Source organism: Perissodus microlepis, chromosome 9 (assembly GCF_051167445.1).
Source record: "Perissodus microlepis isolate ML-2025 ecotype Zambia chromosome 9, ASM5116744v1, whole genome shotgun sequence".
Lineage (NCBI taxonomy): Eukaryota > Metazoa > Chordata > Actinopteri > Cichliformes > Cichlidae > Perissodus > Perissodus microlepis.
In genome coordinates this window covers 20962238-20988289 of record NC_140469.1, presented here as the reverse complement: position 1 = coordinate 20988289, position 26052 = coordinate 20962238, and the positions used below count along the sequence as shown (strand labels likewise).

The 26052-nt window shown below is 41.6% G+C and overlaps 2 protein-coding genes across 9 annotated transcripts in view; one reads left to right on the top strand and one right to left on the bottom strand.

Annotated features, from left to right (window-relative positions):
* Positions 1-1441: 1441 nt before the first annotated feature.
* Positions 1442-18871, bottom strand: nfx1 (nuclear transcription factor, X-box binding 1). Of its 2 annotated transcripts, XM_084939574.1 has the most exons (23): positions 18617-18871; positions 16938-17783; positions 16171-16332; positions 15648-15725; positions 15356-15461; positions 14584-14655; positions 14349-14488; positions 14159-14258; positions 13851-14068; positions 13273-13370; positions 13140-13170; positions 12979-13061; positions 11425-11533; positions 11171-11290; positions 10850-10929; positions 10531-10761; positions 9997-10070; positions 9508-9609; positions 9081-9218; positions 8898-8964; positions 2200-2345; positions 1987-2091; positions 1442-1812 (listed from the first exon to the last, which is right to left on the bottom strand). In XM_084939574.1, the coding sequence occupies exons 1-23, from the start codon at positions 18633-18635 to the stop codon at positions 1737-1739; spliced, it is 3201 nt and encodes a 1066-aa protein (XP_084795700.1). In that variant the 5' UTR covers positions 18636-18871; the 3' UTR covers positions 1442-1736. The 2 variants fall into 2 exon arrangements, with proteins under 2 accessions (XP_084795700.1, XP_084795701.1); XM_084939575.1 differs by lacking the exons at positions 1442-1812; positions 1987-2091; positions 2200-2345 and adding an exon at positions 2355-2468.
* Positions 18872-20753: 1882 nt separating this feature from the next.
* Positions 20754-26052, top strand: part of asap1b (ArfGAP with SH3 domain, ankyrin repeat and PH domain 1b) — an 81855-nt gene continuing 76556 nt past the window's right edge. For 5 of the 7 annotated variants that reach the window (XM_084939569.1, XM_084939565.1, XM_084939567.1 and 2 more), the window contains exon 1: positions 20755-21493. In XM_084939569.1, coding sequence (XP_084795695.1) covers positions 21368-21493 — 126 coding nt within the window. In that variant the 5' untranslated portion in view covers positions 20755-21367. Of the gene's footprint in view, positions 21494-26052 lie in introns of all 7 variants that reach the window. The other 2 variants (XM_084939570.1, XM_084939564.1) reach the window with 1 other exon arrangement.

Sequence of the window (26052 nt, the reverse complement as noted above, 5' to 3'; positions counted from 1 at the left end):
GTGTATGCAAGTGTTGCTGAAGTGAACAAGTGAAAAATGTAAACAGCAGCATCATGAAACCAGACTCCACTTGTTCAAATATCTAAATGTTGAATTTTGTCAGTGAATGAGTGCTAATTTGACTCAGAGTAGTAAAATTAACACATAAATTACCCGTTATCACCCATTGGCCAATTTCAAACCAGTTAGGTCCAGTTAATGAAACATGGATGTTTCTGGACTGTGGGAGGAAGCTGGACTGCACAGAGCCAGGCGGTGGATTCAAACCCAGGACAGTCTTGCTCTGACCACTTCATTAAAAATCTCTCATCAGTAAATATACCATTGTACATTAATATTACGCACTGGGGTTATTTATTTATTTTGACATCTGCAACTCAAAATTTCAGGTCATTTTCTCAAAACTTAATAACGCTAACTCGGGGTTGGTCTGAGACAAATTTAAAACACTGAGAAGATAACTTGAAACTGACAAAAAAGGGACAAAAACAACTTGTTGGATAAGCATAAATTTACAAAAAACTAGAGTATAAATTATAAACAACAGCAACAAATCTTCTCCCACTTGCTTACTAACATTAAAGGAACATTTTTTCATCTCGTGAGCTTCCTTCATTTCTAAATGTGTTAAAAGTCATGGTTTATGCACCAATTTGACAACATGTGTAGAAATAAACACCTAAATGTGTATTCTCCAAATGTCATCGATGCAAAAAATCTTAAAAAGCCCTTACAATAAAAAAGATATTATTGAATTTAAACAAATGTAGTTATGGAGAAAATGTGAGTTGTCATGTTATCCATCATGTTGTGTTTATTTATGCAGCTGCCACGTCTCCACTGTGGAAGAGATTTGACCTCAGTGGGACTTCCTGCTTAAAGGTGATAAAATAAAATGAGAACATCTGTACAGAAAGCTGGTTAGTATCCTGAAATTTAGCATGTACCTATAGAGAGGAGAGGCCTTAATCAATGAGAACCTTTAAGTTGGCAAACACAGAGTGTGCGAGTAGCTGTCCATCCTGTAGTGTCCACTCAGTGCTGGAGTCTGCCTGACTCAGCATCCTAACCTCACAGGCCGCAGGAGTGGGTGAAACAGTCCATTAGCTGGAGAACAGGATCTACGCTCTCATCCGGGCCGACACACATCCTGCTGCATCAGCTTGATCTCATAGTGCCTTCACGTTTTACCCAGGAAGAGTTTTCACAAAGTGCAGCGCCACATCTGGGTCATAGTTGTGTTTGGAGCAAAGCTTTCTTTATGCAATGCAGCCCACTGACTCTTACCCACCCGGCCTCCTGAAGCCTTGCAGAAAGAACAACAACACATCCCTGCCATACAGACTTAACCCTGAGTAAGCGATAGAGCACCTAATGTGGACATCTGAGATATTCTGGAGCCGATGTATTAAATTTCATATCAACATCTGCACCCATTAAATAGGGAAGAATTCGCTTTTTATTAAAACGCATACCAGGGAGGCAAAGAAAACACACAGGAGCTTTTCAAACAGGGAAAGTCTTCATGGACTTTAATGTCAAAATTCAAGGGCTCAATTCATCCTCCCTCATATAACAAGAGTGAGAGTTCCCCAGAGACCATTGCAGCTTTGAAATATTTCCAAACACATTTATTTTTTTATCAACAAGAAGCCAGAGAAATTATGATTATTGGTCTCAGATGAATGCAAATGAAACGAGTTTTGGACTTTTTGGCAGAAGATTTGTTTTTACTTTCAGTCTTGGACGTCAAAATAATCGATCGCGGGCTCTTCTTTAACCATCTTCGACCAGGTGCTTCCACCGGCAGACCTGGCAGGAGATTAATTGATGAGAAAACACAAAAAGAAGAATCACAAGCAGGCAGAGAAAGACACTAACAAACAGCAGCATGAAAGTAAGACAGTCAGTCTGTCTCCGAGTGTTGTTTAAGGACATTTTTGGAGTCGTATAGAAGCGTCTCTCTAACCACAGATTAATACTTACTTGCTGCTGTGCTGTTTGATATGAGCGATGGGAGGAGGAGCCCGCGCAGCTGTCTCTCGCTCTATCAGTGAAGTCAGGGTTGAGTTCGGGCAGGCCGACTTCCCCCTGGGTGAGAAAAACAAAACAAAAGATACACAGGCACATCCTCGACTTCACGATTACCGTATTTCTCATCTATGATAACGGCGCTCATATATTTAGTCGCGCTCTCACTTGTGAGCCGTGATGACCACGTTGCGTTTGGGCTCGTTATCGTAGCTCACGCTCTCCACGCCGTAGACCTCGGCCAGCTCGTGGATGACCTTCCGATGCTCTCGGTTCATCGGCGGGAAACAGTGGCTCCTCTTCGACTGCTTTCCCTGCAGAAATGGATGCTTCATAAGGCTACGGTCATGCTCGCTTTTCGCATGTTTAGTTGCATTTCAGCTACAAAGCCGCATTCGTGGTGATGTCGGGCACCTCTAAAAGGTCGCAGCTCAAGTCTGCAGTCACAAGATGACAGGGAAGAATCACAAATACAGATTTTTTTTATTTTACCAGACTTTCTTTGATTGTTGTTTTGGTTTATCTCTTCTTCAGGCCTTAAATAACACTGCTTTATTTTAAGTGTCACAAGACAGAAACGAGGCAAACAAAGAAAAGTCTAATCTGGTGCTTAATTTAGTTTTGGGGTTTATTTTTAGTGGTATGTCTGTGTATGTTAGTCCTTATATCGACCCCTCACCGTCATTATTACCAATAGCAGTAAAGAGCAGGTCTGTGACCACTTATAACTCACTTCTGTGTGATGTTTTTGTTGTGTTCCTGTACATATTTGTTCACTGTAAAGTCTGATGTGACCTGGGCTGGGAGCAGTTTTGCTTCAGTCTGGCCCGTTCACATCTTATAGTTTTGGTATTCTGATGTCCATTAACAGGCGCTATCCCTGTTAATTAAAGAAATATATCTCCTGCTAAGAACCTTGGTATTATTTGGTATTATTTCTGAGCAGCATTTGAATTTTTAAAATCTCACATTTCGAAGATTCTTTCTTTCATTCATTTAGGAAACACTGCAAAAAATCAAACATTTATTGTGAGACTAGAAAAAGTTACATTTCCTGGGAAAATGCCGTGTAGTGGAAATCATGTGTTGAAAACAGGTGAAGAAGCGGAACTGTCTGCTGAAGACGGCTTTATGTGAAGAGTGCCGAGAAAACAGAGAGAGCGAGTGTGAGTAGTTAAGCGTGTAAGGGGTGGCTGTAGTTAAGCGTGTAAGGGGTGGCTGTAGTTAAGCGTGTAAGGGGTGGCTGTAGTTCAGGTGGCAGAGCAGGTCAGCCACTAATCAGAAGGTCGGTGGTTTGATCCCAGGCTGCTTCCTGGCTGCATGCCAAATATCCTTGGGCAAGATACTAACCCCATGTTTGCCTACTGGTGGTGGTCAGAGGGCCCGGTGGCGCCAGTGTCCGGCAGCCTCGCCTCTGTCAGTGCGCCCCAGGGCAGCTGTGGCTACAATGTAGCTTACCATCACCAGTGTGTGAATGAATGGGTGAATGAGTTAATGTAGTGTAAAGCGCTTTGGGGTCCATAGGGACTGAGTAAAGCGCTATACAAATACAGGCCATGTACCATTTAAGCGGTAAAGAAACAGGAAAACAACAGGTTTCACAAAGGATTCTTTAAAGCATGATGGTGTTTGCTGATGGCTGAAGCTAAAACTCTTAGCCACCGCCTTCAGCACCTGGTCGTAATGCCACAGATAGCGGCTGTCTGTCAGAACCTTTGGGCAGCTGCAGAGAAGATGGAAACTTGTCCAGAGCCAAGTTGGACAGGAAGTGTGCCCAGGTGACCCTGCGCTGGAGGGTCCCCTCCCATCTTGTCCATGCTCCTTGCTATCAGAGCTCCACCACTGCTCACGTTCTCCACCTCCACACCTGCTTGGACTTTTTTCCATGGCTCTGTTGCATTGGACCTTTCTGAGCAGACCTGGCTCTTTGGGAACAAGCCCAGACCTTGTGTACCCATCACCACGGTGGCCACCAGTGCCTTTTGTCTCAAGTGCGTTTCCACCACCTCCACCGCTTTTCTCCACCCTCCATTTCCTGCCTGTTCTAACCTCAGTGCCAGCTGATGACCTGCTGAGACCTTACCACAGCAGTCAGCCTCTCAAATCATGTGATTTTATTAATTGCATATAAAGCCCTACACGACTAGCTACATAATGGACCCGCTGTGACCTTATAATAACAGTCTATAATAGCCTGGTCTGATCATGTGATCAGGGTCTTTTAAATGCTCCACACTTTTCTTTGAAATCCAGGGGTGACGGTGCTTTTGGAGCAGGCTCTCTCAGGCTCATCCGGTCGGCTCAATCTGTGTTTTAACGACTGTGGAAAATTCCCCCCAATATTTTCACCTATAGTGCATACCAAACACTGCTATGAAAGTATGCATTTATGAACAGAGAGATGCCTGCATGTTTCAGTGTACTACATGTACAAAACTGAGAATTAATAAGCAGGGAGTCTGTGTTTCAGGAGCAAAATGCACGTGCTTCAGGTATAAGAGTCCAGACACAGTGAAGGCAGCTGACTCACAGTCCCACAGACACACTAGTCTCAATAAACATGATGTTCACATGCACCACAGTCTCCTCGGGCTGGTTGTGTTTAGTTAAGGACATTTCCTGCACAGGCTGTATACAAGAAGGGGATTAACAGGCTCCATTTCATAACGATTGTGGTGAGCTCAGCGTACTTTGCTGTGGTCTGCTGATGACACGAGCAGACTGAATAAACTGATTGGGAAGGCTGGCTCTGTGATTGGCTGCAAGCTGTTGAAGCCGTGGTGGCGAGGATGTCGCTGAACAAACCGTCATCTATCATCGATAACCCCCACTACTCTCTGCACCGCTTACCGGACAGGCAGTGGAGCACCTTCGCTAACAGGGTAACACATCATTAACACATCTGTCCAGCTGCGAAACATCCTGCGCTTGGATTTTTCACGTTTTCTTGGCTTTTAAATGGCCCCAATTCAGTCACTCTAGCAGGTAAAGCTGCAACCACAAGGGGAGCATTTAATGAGATTGTATGTTACCAAATGTAAAACAACATTTAGTCGGTCCTCTTTTAAAATTAAAGGTCCACAAATTTGAAACACTTTGCCACCGGGAATAAAAACACATCTGATCATTGGAATGGGTCTTATTACTGTCATCATCATCCTTCAATGTTTCCATTTTACTGTACATGCCGTTTTCTGTTTTATTTCTGTTTTTTATATTTGTGTTGATCAGAGATGGGCAGTAACGCGTTACTTGTAACGCATTACTTAATCCGATTACTTTTTTCAAGTAACGAGTAAAGTAAGGGATTACTATTGCAAAAACGGTAATTAGATTACTGTTACTTTCCCGTAGGAACGCTGCGTTACTGCGTTACTAAAACCGTGATTTTTTTTTGCGAGAATGTCTCATGACAGTGACGTAAGCAAGTGCGACGTTCGTGACAACAGCTGTGTGCAGATCAACAATGGATAGTATATCAAGTGCGGGAGAGAGTATGAGCGTGCAGCGTTTAAAGCGTGGAAGTACTGACCTTACTTTGATTTTGATTCCATAAAAAGTGACAAAAACATTAGCATCTGTTGTGCGTGGGAAGAAAACTTATTTTTACAGCGAAAAAAAACCCCTAAACTTCCGAGCAAGCACCGAGTACGCTACCACGTAATGGGAAATTCACAGAGAAACTCTGTTCTTCCACTGACCGCTGCAACACACCTGCACCAGGGTAAACCTCCGCCTACCCAACTCCTGCTTTACAGGTGAAAATAGAGCAAAAGGACCGCTAGTCTTTGACTTTATTTATTTTCTGCTGTGTTTTACTTGCATCTATTTGAAAGAGTGAGTGTAAACACAAAAAAATATATATTTTATGTGCTGGAATGTGCAGAAAATAGGTTTAAATATTAAACAAATTTCTTCCAGTCAGAGAATGTTGCATATAATTAAATTTTTGCTTGATGCATAAAGTTAAAAGATTAAAACTAATAAAACAAGTTTTAAAAAGAGACTTTTCCATTTGATTACATTTTGTATGATGGATTGTAGAAAAAGTAGAATTGGGCTGAAAGATCTATCACTTTATCACCTATTTAGGTTGTAAATCGTGTTTTTAAAAAGTAACTAAGTAACTAAGTAATTAATTACTTTTGAAAATAAGTAATCAGTAAAGTAACGGGATTACTTTTTTGGGGAAGTAATCAGTAATTAGTTACTGATTACTTTTTTCAAGTAACTTGACCAACACTGGTGTTGATATAATGCATCTTAAAAACAATGCTAAATTTTAATGTCTGTTTTTGTATAAATAAATAAATAAATAAATAAATAAAACAAAATACAAATACTTGTTTTGCTTTTTTAAAAATCGCTTTTTCAAATATTATCTCATTGTTATTTTATTTTTTTAGCAAACACTCTACTTTTTATTTTATTTGCTGATTGATTTTAGGACACCAAACTTTTTATTTTGTTTTAATATAACTTTACTATAATAACTTTGCTCCAAACTACAAATGTGAGTACAAATCACGTTTTGTGAGCTGACCTCTGGCATGAAGTGATACAAATCTATCACTTTCATAAATACTTTCAGCCTTGTCCTCACTGTTTGGGATCCTTCAGCCTTTTCCTGGTTCAACGTGACCGTTGCACCTGCGCCCAAAAGTCACGTCCATAAAGAAATGTGTTTGTTTTGTTTTAAATTTGGTGGGGGGCTTAGATCCAAAACCTTTGGGATCAACTGGCCCGTGATCCAGTTCATGTCTGTCAACATCTGTGCCGCCCTATCTGATGTTTCTGTGGCTGAATGGGAGCAAATCCCTGCAGGCAGGTCCCAAAAAAATCATGTGAAAGGTTTAGGGAGAACAGTGGAGGCTGTTACAGCAGCAGATTAATGTCTATACATACGAGTTGAAGCGTCCATGTACTTTTGAGCTAGTAGTGCACGCGTGGCCTATTTTCTATAGACGGGGTCAGTAGGCACATTTGACCTGACTTTTCAGAGTAAAAGAGAACAACAGCTGGTACAAAACTGAATCGCTTACTTTGCCAGAGGGCTGTTGGAGGGGATTTTAGCAAAATTTAAGCAGAGAAGTAGATTTAATAACTCGTTTTTTAGGGAAGAAAGAGCCCAAAAAATGAAATCAGTGAAGTCAGCACAGCATGCCTTGAGAAAATAAGATAAAACATTTCACTAAGCTGACTCCCGGGCAGAAAAAGGTTTCATTCATGACCCGTCGTTCCAAAAAGAGGCTCAGCTAAGTAATAAACAAGTCCTTACATTTGGAAAAGAAATCAAAGCAGTAATGTCGGTCTCTCAGAGAGCCTCAGTGAATCACAGAGGACTGGAAGAAATAAATAAATACGTGGAGACATTTCCACCTGCCCGAGAAGTCTCCTACTCGCTTATTTGAGCTTGGAAACTGTGACAAAAGAGCTGAAAATACAACAACTGGGCCACAAAATATTGAAGCTAAATAAGCTGTAAAAGTAATAATCAATCATTTGTAATAAATAAAAGTTTTTTGTTTTGCTCCTTAACAAACCAGAGCCATTCATCCATCACTCGTGATAAAGCCGTTTAAACACCGGCTGCAGCTCTGGATGGAGCGCGCTCAGTGCTCAGCTTATTTAGCAAGTCACAAATACACAAACACTGTGATAGTACACATTACCTACTACTGCCTCCTAGGTTTTACACTTTTACTGATATTCACACACACTGCTGCCATCTTGGATTGTGAAGTCGGGGTTGGTGGGGGTTCTCCAACTTCCTGAGTTGGAAATCCGACTTGAGGAGCCATTCCATAAAAATCCAGACTTTCCGCTTCAAATGGCATGCAACAATACCGAGCTTGTGTGCTCAACAGAGCCACTTTAAACATAACACATTATTGTATTTTAATAGTTTTACTTTTTAAACCTTCATTTTCTTTTAATTTTTTAACACTAAGCCCCCTACTGTATTTTATGAAACTTTTTATATAGCATGTCACTGAATTTTATTGAGATTCTTCCTAATTTTGACCTTTTCTTGCATTTTATTTACATGTTTATTTTAAATCATCATCTATTATTTTTAGACTTATTGTACTTAATCCATTTATTTATTTATTTTATTATTATTATGTTTTTATGTTTAACCTTCATTAAAGGTTTACTTATTAAGTGCTCTATATGCATTATACAGTGTTTTACTCTATTTTATACATTTTACCTTATCAAATTAAAGCTTATATTTTTAAATTACATATTATCTTTTCCCTTTTCTTAAATTTATCTCCTCTCTTCTCTGTAGTTTGTACATTGAGGTATTTTGTTACATCATGCCATTTTATTTTATTCATGTACTCCACTTTACTTAAGCTAGAGGCTGTGTTTAATGTTTTGGCTGCTCTAACAGCTTTTTACCAAAGTTTGGGATAAATAAGGTATTTCTCACATTAAGCTTAAAGCCCAGCTGTTTTACTAATTATATCCCTTAGCAGTAAACAACAAAAATATAAAGAAATCGTGGCTAAACGGAGAAAATTACATTAATTAACTAGAAAGAACATGATATATTAAAAGAAAATAATTCTTCTCATTATTAATGATCATTAAAGTTTCAAAAATGTAAAAAATTACGGTTAAAGTTCAGTTTAAAACAAAATGTTTTATGGGGTAATTATGTACAAATGCTGCACTGACTTGAATGCAAATATACTGACTAATGCGAGTGACTCAGTAAAATGCTTCACCACTAAAAAAAACTTGGGACTACGGTAGTCTCCCAGATTCTCCACCAGATGGAGCATTACATCACATTAGAGCTCTTAAATAACACCTCACCCCTAAACAGGAAAAGGAGACTCAAATAGAGATCGTACCTTATTAGCAAGCTCTACAAGATTCTTGATCTCCTCTTCCACCTCTGTGACAAACTTCAGGTCTTTTCTGAAACGCAAGCAGAGCAGAGTTGCAGTTTCAGTGCAGCGGTCCCTCTGAGTTTGAAGATTAACCCAAACATGGCGTCACATATCCGTCACCATGGAGTAAAACAGATATCAGACCTGGCGTCCTCTTTGAGGCTGTCGCTGTACGCAGAGGTGGAGCGAACGTTGAAGGGGTCAGAAGACGAGTCGATCTGCAACGCCTCCGCCAAGCGCCTGTTCCTCTCCAAAGTGGCGCACTCTTGATCGCACTCGAGCCTGAGAAAGCATCACATTTCTAGGATGAGTGCTTTTCACACCTCAGCTGCAGTTCAAAGTAATCCTCTGAATGGATTAAAGAACAAAATCTGGCCCTCTCCAGGAAATTATTTACATAATTACTTTCAAACAAGAGCTGCATCTTGGCCATCACACATAAGGACTCGCCTGTTGTTCAAATAATCTTGAAATAATTAAGCTCGAACATCCTGTTCAGCAAATGTTTCACATCTTGAGTTTGACACCTCTGGTTCGAGCTTTAAATCAATAATTCCCTGCACCACTCTACCTCGTCTGTTTCAGCTCTTTCTTAGAGATCAGCGGGCCGATATCCATGGAGTCACCGAGCTGCATGTCCGAAAGCTTACTGGCCATTGCAATGGCAGCATACCTGCACAACAAAACCAAAAATATCGGATAATGTTGCTCGTTTCAAATTCTAATTTTATTCCTAGATGCTACATTAGTAGCTTTGCATGATTCACAGTCTAATATAATCTTTACTTATTATTAAAATGGGCCATGGTGGTGCCCTTCAGCTCATCCACTGTCTGAAACGAGCTCTTTAACACTCCTCTGACTTTAAGCCAGCTTTCTTCTGATTGGCTGCTCCTCAAAAACACTGAACTCCTTGAATCTGAGCTTTTACAGGAGCCTGAAGACTGAGGGTTTTTTTCACAGCTATAACAGAATATATATGTCGCCAAAAAGAGAAATGCCAAACGAGGTCTAGAATAAAACACACAAAAAAGGTGAACACACTGAGAGCAGAGCTGACCTCTGGTATGAATTGGCTGCTTCTGCACAGGCCACGGTTTCCTTTCTATGACCGCACTCACACTGTACCGCAACCTGCGAACGACACAAAGGATTAGATTTCTCCTCCCTGGAGAAGAAGTGTTTCTGTAAGAGCACAAATACGCAAATTAAAAAAGGTCAGGTCAGTTCACACGAAGAATTCGTGCAGCTGTGAATGGCCTCCCTCTGGAGTCTGAAGCCTGCCACTGATGTGTTATTATTTCTTCCAAGTTAACCATTTATGACAGTTACACAGCACCGCGCCACATGTCCTCAGCCTTCATGCAAAAACAGCGGGTTCACAGCTGGACTATTGAGCAGAAGTGACACTGAATTTATTCACTAAACATTTGCATGAGGGAAATAAGTTATTAGAGAGAGGAGGAACTTTTGATGGTGGGAAAATGTGCTGAAACCCCCAAGCCCTGATGTGAAAGAGAACATCTGTACAAACTCTGTAACCTGTTTTTGAGCCACTGGAAGTCCAGCTGTTCTCAGTGGCACTGCTCTGTACCTTGGCAGTGCAGGTGGTGCGTGGGCAGCTGCTGCCTTTATGACAGGGAGCAGCGCACGGGTGGCCGCAGTCTGGACGAGGCAGCGTGCAGGGCTGCTGGCAGCCGCCTTCTGGCAGGCACTCTCCCCGGTGACAGATGCGTTTGCAGCGGTGCGTCTCGCAGGGCAGCATTTTATTACACATCAGGCCACAAGAAATGTCTTGGAGATGACACGGGATGTTGCTGCGTTGCTGTGAGTCAGAGAAAAGGGTGTCGTTTCAGTTGCGAGAACAAAAACAGGAAACAAGTCGTGCCATCAGTGGGCTCAGGGAACATTACCTCGTGCTTTCCCATGCACCATTTCTGCGTGAGGTAAGTGCAGGGAGGACATTTCTCCTCACTGTGGCAGTTGTGAAACACTAAATCAGAGGCAAATGTCAGGAGCATATTAACAGTTATTCGATACAGCTGCTGTGTGAACCGAGGTTATCTAAACTAAAACTATCTAAAACATACGAATGAGTCTTTGATGGCCATGTTTACTGAGACTGAGTCACTGAAACTAAAGAAAACTGAACTAAAACTGAACATTTTCAAATCTAACTGGGAAGTACACAAACTACAATAACCCTGGTGTAAGGAGCTACAGCTAAATCCCACCTGGGTGGTCACACTCGTGTCTTCTCGTGCACACGTTTTTGCACTCGGGTGGTTTCGTTCCACAGGGGATGGGTGGATACAGCACAGTGGACCCGCAGTGACACGTCAGCTCATCAAAACCTAAAAACCCAGTGGGACTCGTGACACACTTGTGGCATCTTAACGCCAAGCAAAATACAGCTAAAGCTTCAAATTAGTGAGACAGAATAAATGTGTGGTACTTCAGAGACTTGGCTCATGAACTCGATACTCACTGGACTGCCAGCAGGGTTCACAGTTTCCACGGTGACAAGGCTCCTGGCAGCGGTGGAGGCCACAGTTGAGCTTGTAGCCGCAGATCATGGAGCACTTGTGCTCCACGCTCTGAAAACACACGGACAAAAACATTAACATCACCTCACGCGCTTCAAAAAACACTCTTATCAGAAGGCTGCTGCAAGCTGAAATTTAAACCTCCGCATGATGCAAAGTAATTGAGAGCTACAAAGCAAGTCAGCTTTCAAATTCAGTCATATCCCAACCCAGTAATATATCCTCACTATTCTTTCCTTCTTACTAATGTCCACCCATTTCCTTTATTACTGTTTGTTCTGGCTGTTTCTCCTCACTGCTCGTCTGTCAGCTGGATGTTGTTGGACAATTACACTGCAAGTCATTCCTGTAGTGCTTGCCGTGACTGTATGAAGGCAGCGAGTGTGTCGAGATGTTTTTAGACGTGTCCTGCCGGCTTTCCCTTTGCCAGACCCTCAATCTAATTAAGAATTGTTAACTAAAAAGCTAAATTATGCATAAATCAAATACAGACTGGCTGCTATCAGCTGACGATTGCAGTCAGTGTGAAATTAATATGCATTTAATGACTCCCTAGGGCATGAGTGTCAAACATTAGGACCCGGGAGTCAGAATCTGCCTGCCTAAGATTAAAACATGGCCCGCTTGGCACCATTTGCAGTTTTGAAATTGGGCTTCTTTTTCTGATATTAAAAATATCTCAGGGATTAAATTTGTCGTTAAAGTTCTTTACACTGACAAAAAGGAGGTTTCATTGGTCCAGCCCACTTCAGATATAAGTGGGGCCACACCGCTGTTCACATGTGGTAAAAAAACAAAACAAAAAAACATTACAATTACTAATAATGTTGATTGGCTAATTTATACTTAATTAAGGCAACACAGCAATAACAATATAGAAGATAAGAGAAGACATACTCTTTATCCCAAAGTTGGGTTGGGCTGGTTGTTATAGCAGGTAAAACCATTAAGTTGAACAGACCAAACATTACAAATAGGTTGGTTAGGTAAGTACTCACTTTAAAGCAAAATATGCTCCATGCAGGTCTCTTTGGGTCTACAGCTATTTAAAAATAACTCTTCTGGTGGTATGGTTTGCCCACCGCTGAGATAAACCTTGTTTCTACAGATGGCACAAAGTCAGACTAACATATCCGTAACATCCCTGCTGCACCTGTCACATAATCCTGCTGGTTTACAATGATTCAGTGTCACATACACACCTCTGTTAGTGATGTAAGGAGAGCTGAATGGGTGCGGCACTGACTTAGGACGAGATTCACTGACCATCTCACTTAAACCAGCCATGTGTGTCACATGGTTGCATTTCATTGAGATAACAGCTATTATGTTTAACACACACTTTCTTCTGGACAATAACAATGGTTAGTTGGTTCGGGTGAGACAAAAATGTTGGGGTCAGAACCAGTCAGGGAAAGAGAAAAAAAAATGTATGTGTGTGTGAGAACAGAGAGCATAAAGTCAAAAACACTGACCCAAATTCAATGAACACTCACCACACAACAAAGCTCCCCACACTTGTGTCGGCCACAGGAGCGCTTCTTGTTGCAGCGCTTCTCGCAAGTGAAGACGAGCTCCTCTGGAGAGACAAAAGTCAGGATTTAAACACAGGACGGCAGCTCAGGGTGGGCTATACTCATATTTATTAAAACCTCACCTTCTTTTTGGATTTTCTCACATGGGACCTCCTGGAAAATAAAGGAGAAATCTTTCAAATCTTCAGTGTCTTCAAAACAAAAAAAAAAAATATGGGACTGAGAAAAAACACAGCTGCTGATATTTCTGCAAACCTTAGTCTTGGAGCCACATCTGCACCTGATAGTTGAGGTCAGAGAGCAGGGCCCACAGCTGCCCTCGTGGCACAGCTTCTCGCACAGATGGATGATGTCTGAAATAACACAAGTTCATTATCTCACGTCAGGCTGCAAGAACAAAACAGGCCTAACATGATGTACATCCTGTTTGCACAACCACAACAGGCCACAGAGAAGAAAGCAGTTGCTTTCTTTTAAAAACAAAAGCCAGTTGAAGATTGAGAATAAAAAGAAAAAAACAAGATGTTTTACAGGGGAAAGATCAAGGAATTCATTCAGCTTTAGTGACATGATGTTTGCCGTTTTCTCATTGAACTTCCTCCGGCTTTCTTCTGGATTTTAAAAGCTTCATCGCCATTTTATCAATATTACTTTAAAACAGATGACAGAAAAGAACCTTTGTTTTCTCCTGCCACAGCACATATTGTTGAAAAGCTTCACCTGTCACACATTTTCAGATCCTGTTTTTGCAATCTTTATGAGGCTCAAATAATTTCCTAATTCTAACTGATGCTATGAGTCTTTCGACATGACAGAACAGCACTTCTTCTCACCACTTGAGCCGCAGGCCAGGGGTTTGTTGCAGGTCTTCCCACAGGAGGGGATGGGATCGGAGCAGCTCCGTCGCTCAGAGTAGCCCAGCTCCAGGAGTTTTGTCAGCGGCGTCTGACCGCAGGGACACGTATTCACCAGGCTTGGTGAGCGCGGGCACGGCTTGCACGGGCCGCGATGGCACACCTGCTGACACCGGTGGGCTTCACAGTTTAGCATCCTGAAAAGAGCAGTTAAATACACGCGGCTGTGATAGGAGCAAAATAAAAGCTTTAGATGGGCAGAATTAGCGCTGAAGAGTTGGACTTACTTCCCACATATTTTTCCACAGGAGAAATGTCCCGAACCATCAAATCCTGCTTTATCTGTGCCACACGGGACTTCCCGTGCGGTCACGCCACAAAAGCAAACTGCCCATAAAAACAGCAAAAGAGTTCATTACATTTAAAATGTTCCATAAGCTAAATTCAGCTATTCATCTGCACCAAAGTGAGACTCACCCTGCTGAACTTGCAGCTGGCATGGCTGACAGGTCCCGCTGTGGCACACCTGCACACAGGTGTGTTCAGCACAGTTGAGTACAGCACCACACACTTTGTCACATTGGAGCACAGTGGCCTGACCGCAGCGCACTGGTTGACTTGAGAGACATAATTTAATTAGAATTAAGAAATATTTAAAGTAAAATCCAAAAGGATAAAAAGTCAGATTCACATGTGATCAGAAGTCGAGTACCTCGTCTTCCCGCAGATGCAGGATTTCGTTGCAAAGGCAGGACACTGAGGACAAGGTCCAGGGTGGCATAAGCTGAGGAGACAAAGAACATATTAACGTACGGGTTTGAAGCATAAACGTGAACAGCAGGTGTGCGAGGTATCTAACCAAACCTGGTAAGACAGGATTCTTACCAGCCTTGTAATACATTAATAAGTCCAAGTAATGAATCATATTAAAAATATGGCTCAGTCCCCATTAATTTAGATATATATATATAAAATAAATGTCCACAAGCATTAACAACATGGCTGCAAAGTGAGAGTTACTAGTTTATGAAGCCACTGAAGTCATCTATAAAATCTGTCTGCAATTGAATTCCATTTTATTTTACATCTGCTACCAAGGACCCCAACCCCAGATGCAGATAAAATACATTTATTGGCAATGAAATAACAAGCTCAGTCAGAAACTACAGTCTGTCAAAGGCTTCACGAGTCTGTGGGGCGAGTAAGAGTAGTTTTAGAGATATGACCACAAAGGGAGTGTTTGGGGTGAACTTTAAATAAAATATCTCCCATACATGCAATCTGTCTCTTAAAATATAACAGCTTATGTTCCCACAGCGTACCATCAAGTAGACCTAAAAATTGCATCAAATAAAAACAGTTTCACAGCAAACCTCACAAAGAAATACATTCTTAAAAGTTATCGATGAACTTCTGAAGCCCTACAGTCTTGTAATAACGTAATTTGAAGCTAGAAGCAGCTTTCTTGTGTTTTTAAGGCTCACATATTGCAGGGGTGGTTGCAGTCCACTCCACTTCTCTTCTTCCCACACATGTCACCGCAGCTGTGGGGAATCTCAGTACGCTGCCACTCAGGGTTTGTCACTTTACCTGCCAATGAAACAAACGGAACAACTCTTCCCATCACTCTCTGTGGCAAACTTAACGTAACGAAGCTTTGGGAAGGAGTCAGTGGGATATGATAACAATTTCATTAAATCGTCTAACCTGAGAGCAAGTTCATCGCCATTTCTCAGCAGTGATGTATATCTATGCTTGAATTAAACAAATACTCACCACAGAAGCAGGTGTAGGAGGTCGGGTGTTTCATTGAAACATTCTGGCAGGCTGGACAGCGCCAACCTTCAGCTGAATCTGTTACAAAAAAGCTGAACTTTAACATACATGCATCCATTATTCCTTTCTGCATAACGCTGAATGAAAGGGTCACCCTCTGGGAAGGATGTGCTTTCCCAGTACAGTCATCTGTGGCACTAAAGTAAAAATCACTTAGCCTTAAATGTAGCTTAAAACATTTTTTCCATATTTTTTTCCTATGATGAAGGACAGAAGGTGACGTGTTGTATTGTATAGCGCAGATTCATAATGGGAACAATAACAGAAATCCACTTGGCCTCTCCGTTTTCAATGTAACACAATGCACTGCAGAAGCAGCAGGAATTTCACTGCACGAGTTACCGTCACAGTGACTATCCCTGAACACCGAGTACCAGCCACTGTTAGGAGCTCGTTATGCTGAGTACACAGACTACACTAAAATGCTCACACACAGAGTAAACACTGTGTTCACACGCCGCACCGTCTGCCTGTGAGGCTGGCGATCGAGCCCATTTCTTGATGCAGTTGAGGTGGAAGACGTGGAAGCAGCTCTGACAGCTCCACACCGGCGCCATGACCCGGATCACGTCACAGCACACCATGCACTCGTATTTCTCCTCCGACAGCTGTTCAATCAGACACCCTGCGGAGGAAGAGATCAGAGGTTCAGAAGATGGCAACAAATACTTCGTTTCCACCCACAGAGCTTTACCCAAAACTTTCTGCTCGTATGTCCTTTAGTTCACTGACAGACTCATCAATAATTCAGGTTGCTTCCAACCAAACATCCTAAGATTTTTACACTAAGTAAGCACTATAAAACATGGGCTTGGGCTTTTTTTGAGCTTGATTTGCATTTTTAATTATTTTCTGGCCTTTTTACAGACAAAATAATCAATAAAACATAACATTAAACATTGGTTTCAGGCCCAATATTAAAACTAACTGAATTAGAGCTACTAAAAAGGAACAAAAAAATCCTCCAAAAACAACCAAAAAGGAACGTTTTCTGCAAATATAGTGAATATGAAACACTTAACAGCAAAATACGGGGAAATTTGAACTAACTTATGTTAGTTTGTTAGGAAACCAGGTTTCCTAAAAAAATAATAAATCAATAAATTCTGATTAAACATTTTGTGTCTGACAAAACTGTAACAATATAAAAATGTAAAACATTGATAGAAATGTAAAATAAGTTGGAGAATTTGATCGCCAGACAACATTTTACAGAAGTAAGAGTCAAACCTGTCTGTGTCTCTTTGCTCTTTGGCATCTTGTTCCAGCTCCTCTGACCAGGTTTGTAGTTTTGATAGTTTGCTCTTCTCCCACCTCTGGCCTGAAGGGGAGCATTCCCTCCTGAGCCTCTTCCACCTTTGCCTGTAGAATCCTGAGATGCTCGCCCCTGATCAGAGTCATCTTGGCCACTGGCTCCCTTCTCTGAGCCTGGCTCCTCTTGTGATGGTTGTTTGGGTGGTTTGATTGGTCCTTGCCGTCGCTTTGGGTCAGTGTGTTTCCTCTGATTATTGTCATGTTGGGACTCTGAGTCTTCTCTCTTCCTCTGATCCTCCACTGTGGTGTTGTTCTCCTTCCAACTGCCATTATGTTCTCCCTTTCGCTGCTCCTGACTAAACTTCCTTGGTTTTTTAGCCTGGGCATCCTGGTCCTCATTAGTTTGTTCCGTATCCCTGTTTGCACTTCCTCGCCGCCAGTTGGGTCCATCAGCACCACCCATGGGATGTGCAAAAGCATGGACGCCACTCATGTATCTGTTGCTGCCACCGTATGGATCACCTCCAGGTCTTTGTCGCCATGGCACAGAACCTCCTCTGTTCCCTTCTCTCCATCCTCTTCCTCTGCCTCGCCTTCTGCCTTCATCTCCTCCTTGATAAGGAGGACGATGATGATCTTCATAATTTGATCTATGGCTAAAAGGGGGATTAGTGCCCTGATTAAAGGGTCCATACTGATGACAGGTCTCATTACTGTTGTTACTGAGGTGTCTGTCATTGCTGTGTCTGGGTCGGCCTCTTCTGGGTTTGTGCTGATGTGACGTTTGATGTTGCGTCCGATCTGGATTGAGGTCAGGTGGGTCTGCAACAAGAAAACAGAACCAAGTTATGAGCAACATCAAATATATTTAGAGCAAAAACACTTAAAACTTTAAACTAGGCAGGACAACATCATTTATTGTCATTTTGCAAGAATTTCGGGGATCATTGTGATCTATTTACTTATGAGATGACATTTTAAATTGCATAGGACAAATAAAGAGTGCAATAACATTTTGCCATGAACAAATAATGTTATAGACAGATTTTTTTTCCTGCATATGGAAAAATGTTTGCACCCGCAGGTGTAAAATTATCATGACCACTTTTTGTGGTTTGCAATACTGTTTTGTTTACGAAACCCTAAAATACATTTCGGTATGTCAAATGGCCAAAAACAAGAGTTCTGTTGAGTAGAGTAAACCCAGACTCTATGCCTTAACTATATGGGGACGATCTGTTCTTATGTGCAATTTAAAACCTTAAGGTCAGTATATGTACAAGTAATGAAACTATGGAGTCTGAAATTAGCATGACAGCTCTCGATTTTATGGATAGCAACGCGTACCATCATCTGGCGTGCTGTTGCCTTTCAAAGTTCCCCGGCTGTCACGTGTCGTTACCTCATTCACGAACTGCACGATCACTCGGAGATGCTAAGCTAACATTAGCAACCCAGAGCAAGTGAACAGAAAACTGCGTAAGCTAAAAGTTTATGTTTAGGCTGCTTAAGGTTGTCCAGCTAACACAACTAGCAAGAGAGCGTGTAACTGTTAGCGAAGCTGCTAAAGTCAGTACTTCAGAGTGATTTAAGAGTCGGTTTAGGCTGCTTCAGGTTCCTGTGAGTCACTGTTATTAAAACTGCACATTAGTTACCTGAGAAGCCCTCGGCCATTCAGTCTGAGCACTGCTTGTTGCTTGTTCCGCAGCACGTAAAGGGCAGCTTTAAGAGAAATGACACGCGTGTCCACGCCCTCCGCGACCGTATCCACCCTGTTTCCTGTCTTCTGGTTCTTAAAAATGATCCGAAACCCCTTAAAAGCGACAGTAATCTTCCCTTGCCTGCCTCGCACCTTATTATTATGAGCTAGCTAGTTAGCTAACGTTTACCGCAGATGTCACAAACGGAACTTCCGGTCAGCGCTTAAAAAAATAAAACCAAAATAAAACGTTTTCAGTAAACTTTCAGTTTAAGTTGATATTACTACTGCATGGAGCACACACCAAGAAATAAACGGAGGGATTACTCCAAAGTAAAAAACAAGACAGTCGTGATAAAAATACATAAGAAATGAAGTCTTTCATTTCTAAGGCTTTACACATTATGACATAATATAAAAATAACACTTTTTAGTATAACCTCAGATGAACAGCAAGACATGACATACTACACACAATACATCGTGTCACAGTTACACAAAAAGCCAAAATGAAGAAACAGTGGGGCAAAGGCTAAGTACACCCACCTTTGTGGCTGCAAATGGAAGTTATTGTATATAAATGTTTGAGTCAATATATGGATTATTCCCATTATGCACATATGAACACTATGTGTTCATATGCACATATGAACACTATGTGTTCTTTCCTTTTGATCTCTGACTATAAAAATTTGCTTTCATTTTAAATTATATATGTATATATATGTCAACTCAAAATCATGCCCACAAGGTGGCGCTTCGTGTTTGGGTTTGTATACCAGAGACTAAGGAGGGCTTTCCCGATTGAAACTTTGGGGAAAAAACAATATCAATGTAATCTGTACTTCTGCTTATGCTTTAATATGCCCTGTGCTGCATACAGAGGTACTTTCATGGAGTAGATTTATGCAGTTTTAAAAAGGAAGTGAAAGTCAATATTAGTAACTAAAAACTAGATGGAGTTAATAGACTATACTTTGCCCTTTTCATTATGACCTGAAAAGTGATAGAGGACTAATTTGCAGATGTGTTTTGTAACCAGTGCAGTCCTCTGGACCAGAACCCCCCGATCATGGCCCCATGGACCTGTACCTAGTGGGATCAGTGTCATTGCCTCAAACATTATGCAGATAAAAATAATAGCAAAATGTCTACCAGGCTCTATTACATTAATCCTGCCTTTATATTCAAACAGATGACCTTCAAACTGACACACATTTCCCTGAAAAAACAATTGTAACACTAGTCATTTTCCCCAGGTGACAGTTAACAAGCTAAACTCCAAGAAAAACCGAGAACAAGGACCACAGAGCAATACTAGCATTAGGGAAATAATGCAATGACATATTTGCTGGTACTAAATCGTAAGTGAACTTAAAAAGCTGCTACTGAGAAAATCCTAAAATTAAACTGGAAAATACTGTACTGGAAACCCAAAGGTCATCAAGTTAACTGGCGATTTTTCCACCTTTGATGGCAGCTAAGTCAACCTACAGTGCTTAGATGGGTTTCTAGTCTTCAAAATATTACCCAAGAATAAAAACATCCCATAAAATAAAAATTACTCGTGTGTTCTTTTCCCTTTCAGGCCTACAGCTACACCGACGGACCATTCTGCAGTTACTAAGTCCAGATCACGCATGCGTACAGCAGCCCCCAGTCCTAGTCAACCAGGCGAGGTGGGCGGGAGAGATATTTGTAAAACATTCAGTTTATGAACATAAAAACGGATATTGTGGAATGTAATTTCAAAATAAATGTATAAAAATCATGTGACACGAACACATTTTCCCCTTATAAATGCTTACTAGCCGCTATGATACGTTTTATATTAGTACACTGAAAATTCACGATAGAAAAATCAAGCTATCGTCAGCTCTACTGACAACAATCTGAACAAAAATGGATGATAAATGTTATTTTTGTGCATAACTTTCTCTTAAACACATATTTAGACGTTTTAAGCTTACCGCCTTTTATATATAGTCTTTTCCATTCATTAAAAATGCATTTACGTAATGTAAAAGCGTTAGCTGGTGTTTTATATTGAAATTACTGCCAGGAAGTCGCGCTTTGTCTCAGCGCAAGCTTGACATCGCTTCTGAGCAGCTCCGAGCGCAGGAGAGAGTGGCAGTGAATGTGTCTGCGGCAGCGTTTAGCTTTTAAAAAACCTTAAACTACGACAGAAGAAACGGGACCAAAGTACCAGACGAACTCGGCAGACCGTGGACTATGATAAAATTTAAACCGAGCCTGGTAACGTCGCGCGGTTTTGACGACAAGCGGCTTTTTGCACATCTGTAGAGCATAATGAGGGCATCCGCTATTCTTTACGCCGCTTTTCCCTCCGTGGTTTAGTTAGACGCAGAGTGACACTATTTATAAATGTGTCGCTTTTAGACATCTTCTCGCGGAAAATACACATCGAGAGGGGGACCCAGCCTGTAGATATTTGGTAAATTCCCTCCTGCCGTGGGCCCTTGGGGAACAGTGAAGTCATTTGAGAAGTCACAGGAGAAGAAGACACGTCTTAATCATCTCGATAGTTTAACGCAGTTTTGCAGGGGGAAAATCGGCTTAGCCTTTCCATCGGCCGTACAGTCCCCCCATCGTGCTTTCTATCTATTTTTAAATCTTACATGGTTTTGTCTTTCTGAGCATTCATCGCCAACCCTCCTGTGGGCATTTACCCCCTCACAGTTAAAGGATGCCGGATCAAATATCGGTGTCCGAGTTTCTCTCGGAGACAACAGAGGATTACAATTCCCCGACAACATCCAGCTTCACCACCCGAATGCAGAGCTGCAGGAATACAGTGAATGTGCTGGAGGAGGTAAGGCCACGGTGTGAGCCTGTTGAGGATGGATGGATAATTACAGCCACACAGACTGTAATATTATTGTTGTTGTTATTTAATAAAGAATGATACTAATGAGGCGAAATGCACCATCTCTGAACGGGGATGCATTTTTTATAGAGCCAAGGCTGCATGCAATCCACCTTAAATTCCGCTGGTAATGTTTGAAAGCTTTTAAAATCCCCTCAGACCTCCAGATGCATTAATATGCGCAGAGGAAAGGGGAAAATAATTGCACCTGTTGCCCCTAAAGTGCACCTATTTCAGCCTAAGACCTGATGCAAAATAGTGTGTTATCTCGCCTGATATGAAGAGTAAGAATAGACGGGGTGGATGGCTTTGCTGGAATAGAAAGATGTGCATTCAGGCCTGCAGCTCACTGTGTTCACTATTACATAACTCAAGGCTTTAGAGCATGCTGCCAGGCTGTAGCAGAGAAAACCCTTTTCCTAGTATTCAGATCTGGATTCTGTGTTATTCCTCATTCATTGCTGTCACACAGGCCCAGCACACTGATTTGTATCTCCAAAAAAAAAAAAAAAAGCAGAAAACGTTTGCAGGGGAAACACACCCAAAGTCACACGCTGTGATGCTGTGTCACCTCTGATCATGCAGGAAGAGGTGTAATCAGGTCAGGCAGGTGAGCTGTGAAGTGTTTGCCTCCCTTCTTCCTGCCATGATTAAATGGAGCATCAAACCAGGGGAGCGAACACCTTCACCGCCGTCCATTAATGCTAAAATGTGACCTCATTTCCCGCTTTGAAGCACATTTAGCTGCAGACGTGAATGACTCCAGGCTTGCAGGAGCGTTCAGTGTGATACCAGCTTTCCATTTAGGATGAAAATGAGCCGGCTGGTGAGTGTGGAGGAGAAAGCACAGGCCCAGTCCCCTTGCTCCAATATACAAAATCACATATAAAAGCACACAATCTGTGCCATCTATCATGTCTTCTTCTACAGCTTTATCATATCGTAACAATAGGAAATCTACCAAAACAGAGCCGGGCTCGTGTTTATTCTCAACCTGGAGCCGTCTCTCAGTCTGCTGACTGTAACAAGAAAGAGGCTCGCATCATGAATCACCTCTCTGGCTCTGTGCCTCTGAACTGAGAGACTGCAGCAGCACAAACGAAAAACATCTGTTAGAGAGGGCCGCCATGTGCGCTGGGCTTCAGTAGCCGCTCTGGAATTTTTTTTTTTTCTTTTGCATCGAGATCACATGACAGAGGAAGAACCGTTAAACTGGCACCAAAGAGCGAGCGACATGCTTTTCAGTGTTTTAAACAATGGCGAGATGCGCCTGAAACATTCCTGGCAGAGAAAACGAGCCTGGCGGGTCACTCAGATTGGGATACACCCATCAGGCTGTGGCAGACACAGGGAGCAGACAGCCAGCTTAAAGCCCTGAATACTTCTAGATTCATGTCTGTTTTATTGAATTAGCAACCCTGTTTGATCCCTGCAGAGTCTTGCAGGGACTCACTTGCATCATGCACAGAAAACCGCCTTCAGCTTCACTGTGCCTGAAGAGGAGTTTGTTTAAAATGCTCTGGAGCTTTTGTCCTGAATTCAAAGCATTCAGCCCTCTTTTTCTCCAAGTCATTTCCTTGGTATGTTGACATGGTGAATTATGCAAAGGTACGGCGTGAATATTTAATACTGTAACCTGAGGGGGTGAGTTGACCCCGCAGGAGAGTTGTCACTCTCTGTGTGCTTCCATTGAGTCATCTGGAGGTGCAAAGAAGAAGGGGGGGTTGCCGCAGCATCATATCGTCTTAATTCAACACCACATGTCAATAATTGATCAGCGCGTAGTGACACACAAGTATTCATGACTCATGGACCTCCACCCCAGAAATTTTCTCTCCCTGTGGCCGCAGCAGATCACTCGTAGATGTTTACTGTTTACATTTGGATCAGTGCAGAAATGTGGAAAACAATGGGAAGTCAGATGTTGAGATAAAGTTTTAAAAATAACCTTCCTGGCTCACTGTCTCAGCTGCTTGAGACACAGAGGATGGGGGGGCATTGTGTGCATTCGGTGTGTGGGTGGCAGACCGGAAACAGGCTGATGTGTCTGGCTTTTATTTTGCAGTCATTGTTGGTGCAAAGCAGTTATTGCTGTGTTGTTTTTGTTGTTTGAGCAGTGTTTCCCAGAAAGCATTTGGCAGTCGAACAGTGTGGGGATGAGATTTTTTTTTTCTTTCTTCTTTTTGGCTGTTTAAGTTTGATCACTTATTTCAATTTCTTATCAGCTGCAACTGCCTATTAACTTGAAATATTGTCGGGGCAAATCATTTGGCTAGAAAAACATCAGGAAATTGTGAAAAATGGCCACTGTGATGTTTTCCAGTATCCTGTTTTGTCTGACCAGCAGTGAGAAACCCCCCAAAATATTGAGATTCCTTTTTTTTTTTTTTTTTTTTTTTTTGAAGGATGTCCTCAAATGTTTACGTGATTTGATTTTTTAGAGACAGGTTAGCAGCCACTGGTTGGTATGGAAAAAGTTTCCCCAACTGGTTGCCGAGTGGTTTCTAGGTGAATTTGTACAGTTGAAGCACAGAAAATAAAATGTTTGTTGTAACAGGTTTCCCCCGGCTTTTAACGTGACTCAGCCAATGGGAATGTAGCATGGAGACAAAGAATAGAGCTCCAAAATCCATCCCCTCAGTCAGTAGGTATCACGATGCAGTCTTTTTTTTGGTGCAGTTTAGTTTAGTAAGAGTCGAGTCTCACACTGTGAATTTTAAGATTACTAAAAATCACACACCTTAACAAGGAAAATAACTAGCAAAGAAAGTGTTCATCAGTGCGGCTCAACAATCAGTGTAAACCTTGTGATAATGTGCGGATGGGTGTGTCTAAAAGTTTTCTCCATACACAGCAAAAAAATGAAAGAACAAACCAAATAACTCGACTCCCTAAAAATACCACGGCACAGATTGTTCAGCAGCAGAGAGCAGCAAACCTGACATTTGCTTATATAAAAATGCGGCAGCTTACTGCTCCTGCTTTGTCATACCCTCTCTGATGTAAGTTAATATTAGCAGCGGGCACTTGTTATTCCCTTGAGGGGCCTTGTATTGTCTCTACCCCACAGATGGCACTTTGCGTCACTGGGTTTGCTCTCCTAAAACCACAGAGAGCCGCAGCAGCGATACAAGGGAAACCCTCACTGCATAGGCATTCCTTTGAGCATGCCTCTCACACCACATCACATGGGCTTGACCAGAAAAATGTTGACTTTTCACAGTCCCTCTATTCAAGCATGGCTGGGCTTGACCTAATGGGCAGGGGCCTTTTATACTTTTTATATAACAGCCTTTTCAGGCGCAGCATTTTAACCTCGAAGACACAGGTTCTGATGCTATCCAATGTTTGAAAGAAGAAAGAAATAAATGAATGGGGAGTTTTATTCCAAACCACTGCGTATGTATATTGGAATGAAAATCATTGCCTGGAGTCGTCACTCATCAGTGTGCGAGTCGCATATTGTTTTCTTTTTGCTAGAAACAGACTTAACATTCCTGCCACTCTTTTACAGCTCCTCTCTCTATTTACAGAAAGACATTTTATATGACACTTGACTCAGTTTTCAGATCTCTCAGAGATTCCCTGTGGAGTATATATATATTTTTCTTTTACCTATTGATGCAACAGAATAATATATTTTATGCTCAGCTACATGTGTGTTATGAATATCCATGATGGGTGATGGTGAGAGGTCATAAAAGGTTGCAAAACACCAGGGAAAAGGGAAGAGAAGGACAACTGAAGCTGAAAACTGTTTTTAAATTATTTATGTTACAAGCAGGCGCAGTCAGACTGAGTGTATTCATTTTTTATTTTCATTTTTTTTGGCGCAGTGTAGGAGGCCTAGTTGTCACTATTTCTGTTCAGTAGCTCCTGCATTCACTTACTCAGACATAAATCAACGCTAATAATGACAGAGTTTGTGCAGGTCCTTGAATGGTCTCAAAAGGCAGCGAATTCATTGGCCTAAAAATAAAACCTTAGTTTTTCTGACACTGACGTTTATATTTTCAATATACAGTTAAAAAAAGAGAGAAACGGGATGCTCAGGGCAGGTGCGATATCTGAAAAAGTGAGGATCTTGCAAACTGACCTGAAACTGGAACCATGCAAACGTGCATGAGACTCGGTGTGTTTTGTGCAGGAAGTGTTTCAAACTATGCATGATGCCGTGATGGGAATCGAGGCAAATTAGAGCCTCGACGTTACAGGCTGAAACTGCCTACATGTTCCTGTAAGACAGCCTACTTTCACCAGTTTATTGGATTAACGCAGATTCTAATCTAACTAGACTTGATATGCCTTTCTTTGTTAATTTGTAAGTCATATATATATATATATATATATATATACACCATGGTAATATATACTGTACACAAACACTATCTACAGTGCTAAATTCTTATATTAAATATGGCTAAAGTTTCAAATGGCAAAGTCAACATAGTCACTCATATTACCTGTACCTATCTTAACACTGTTTCACACAGTTTTTCTATTCT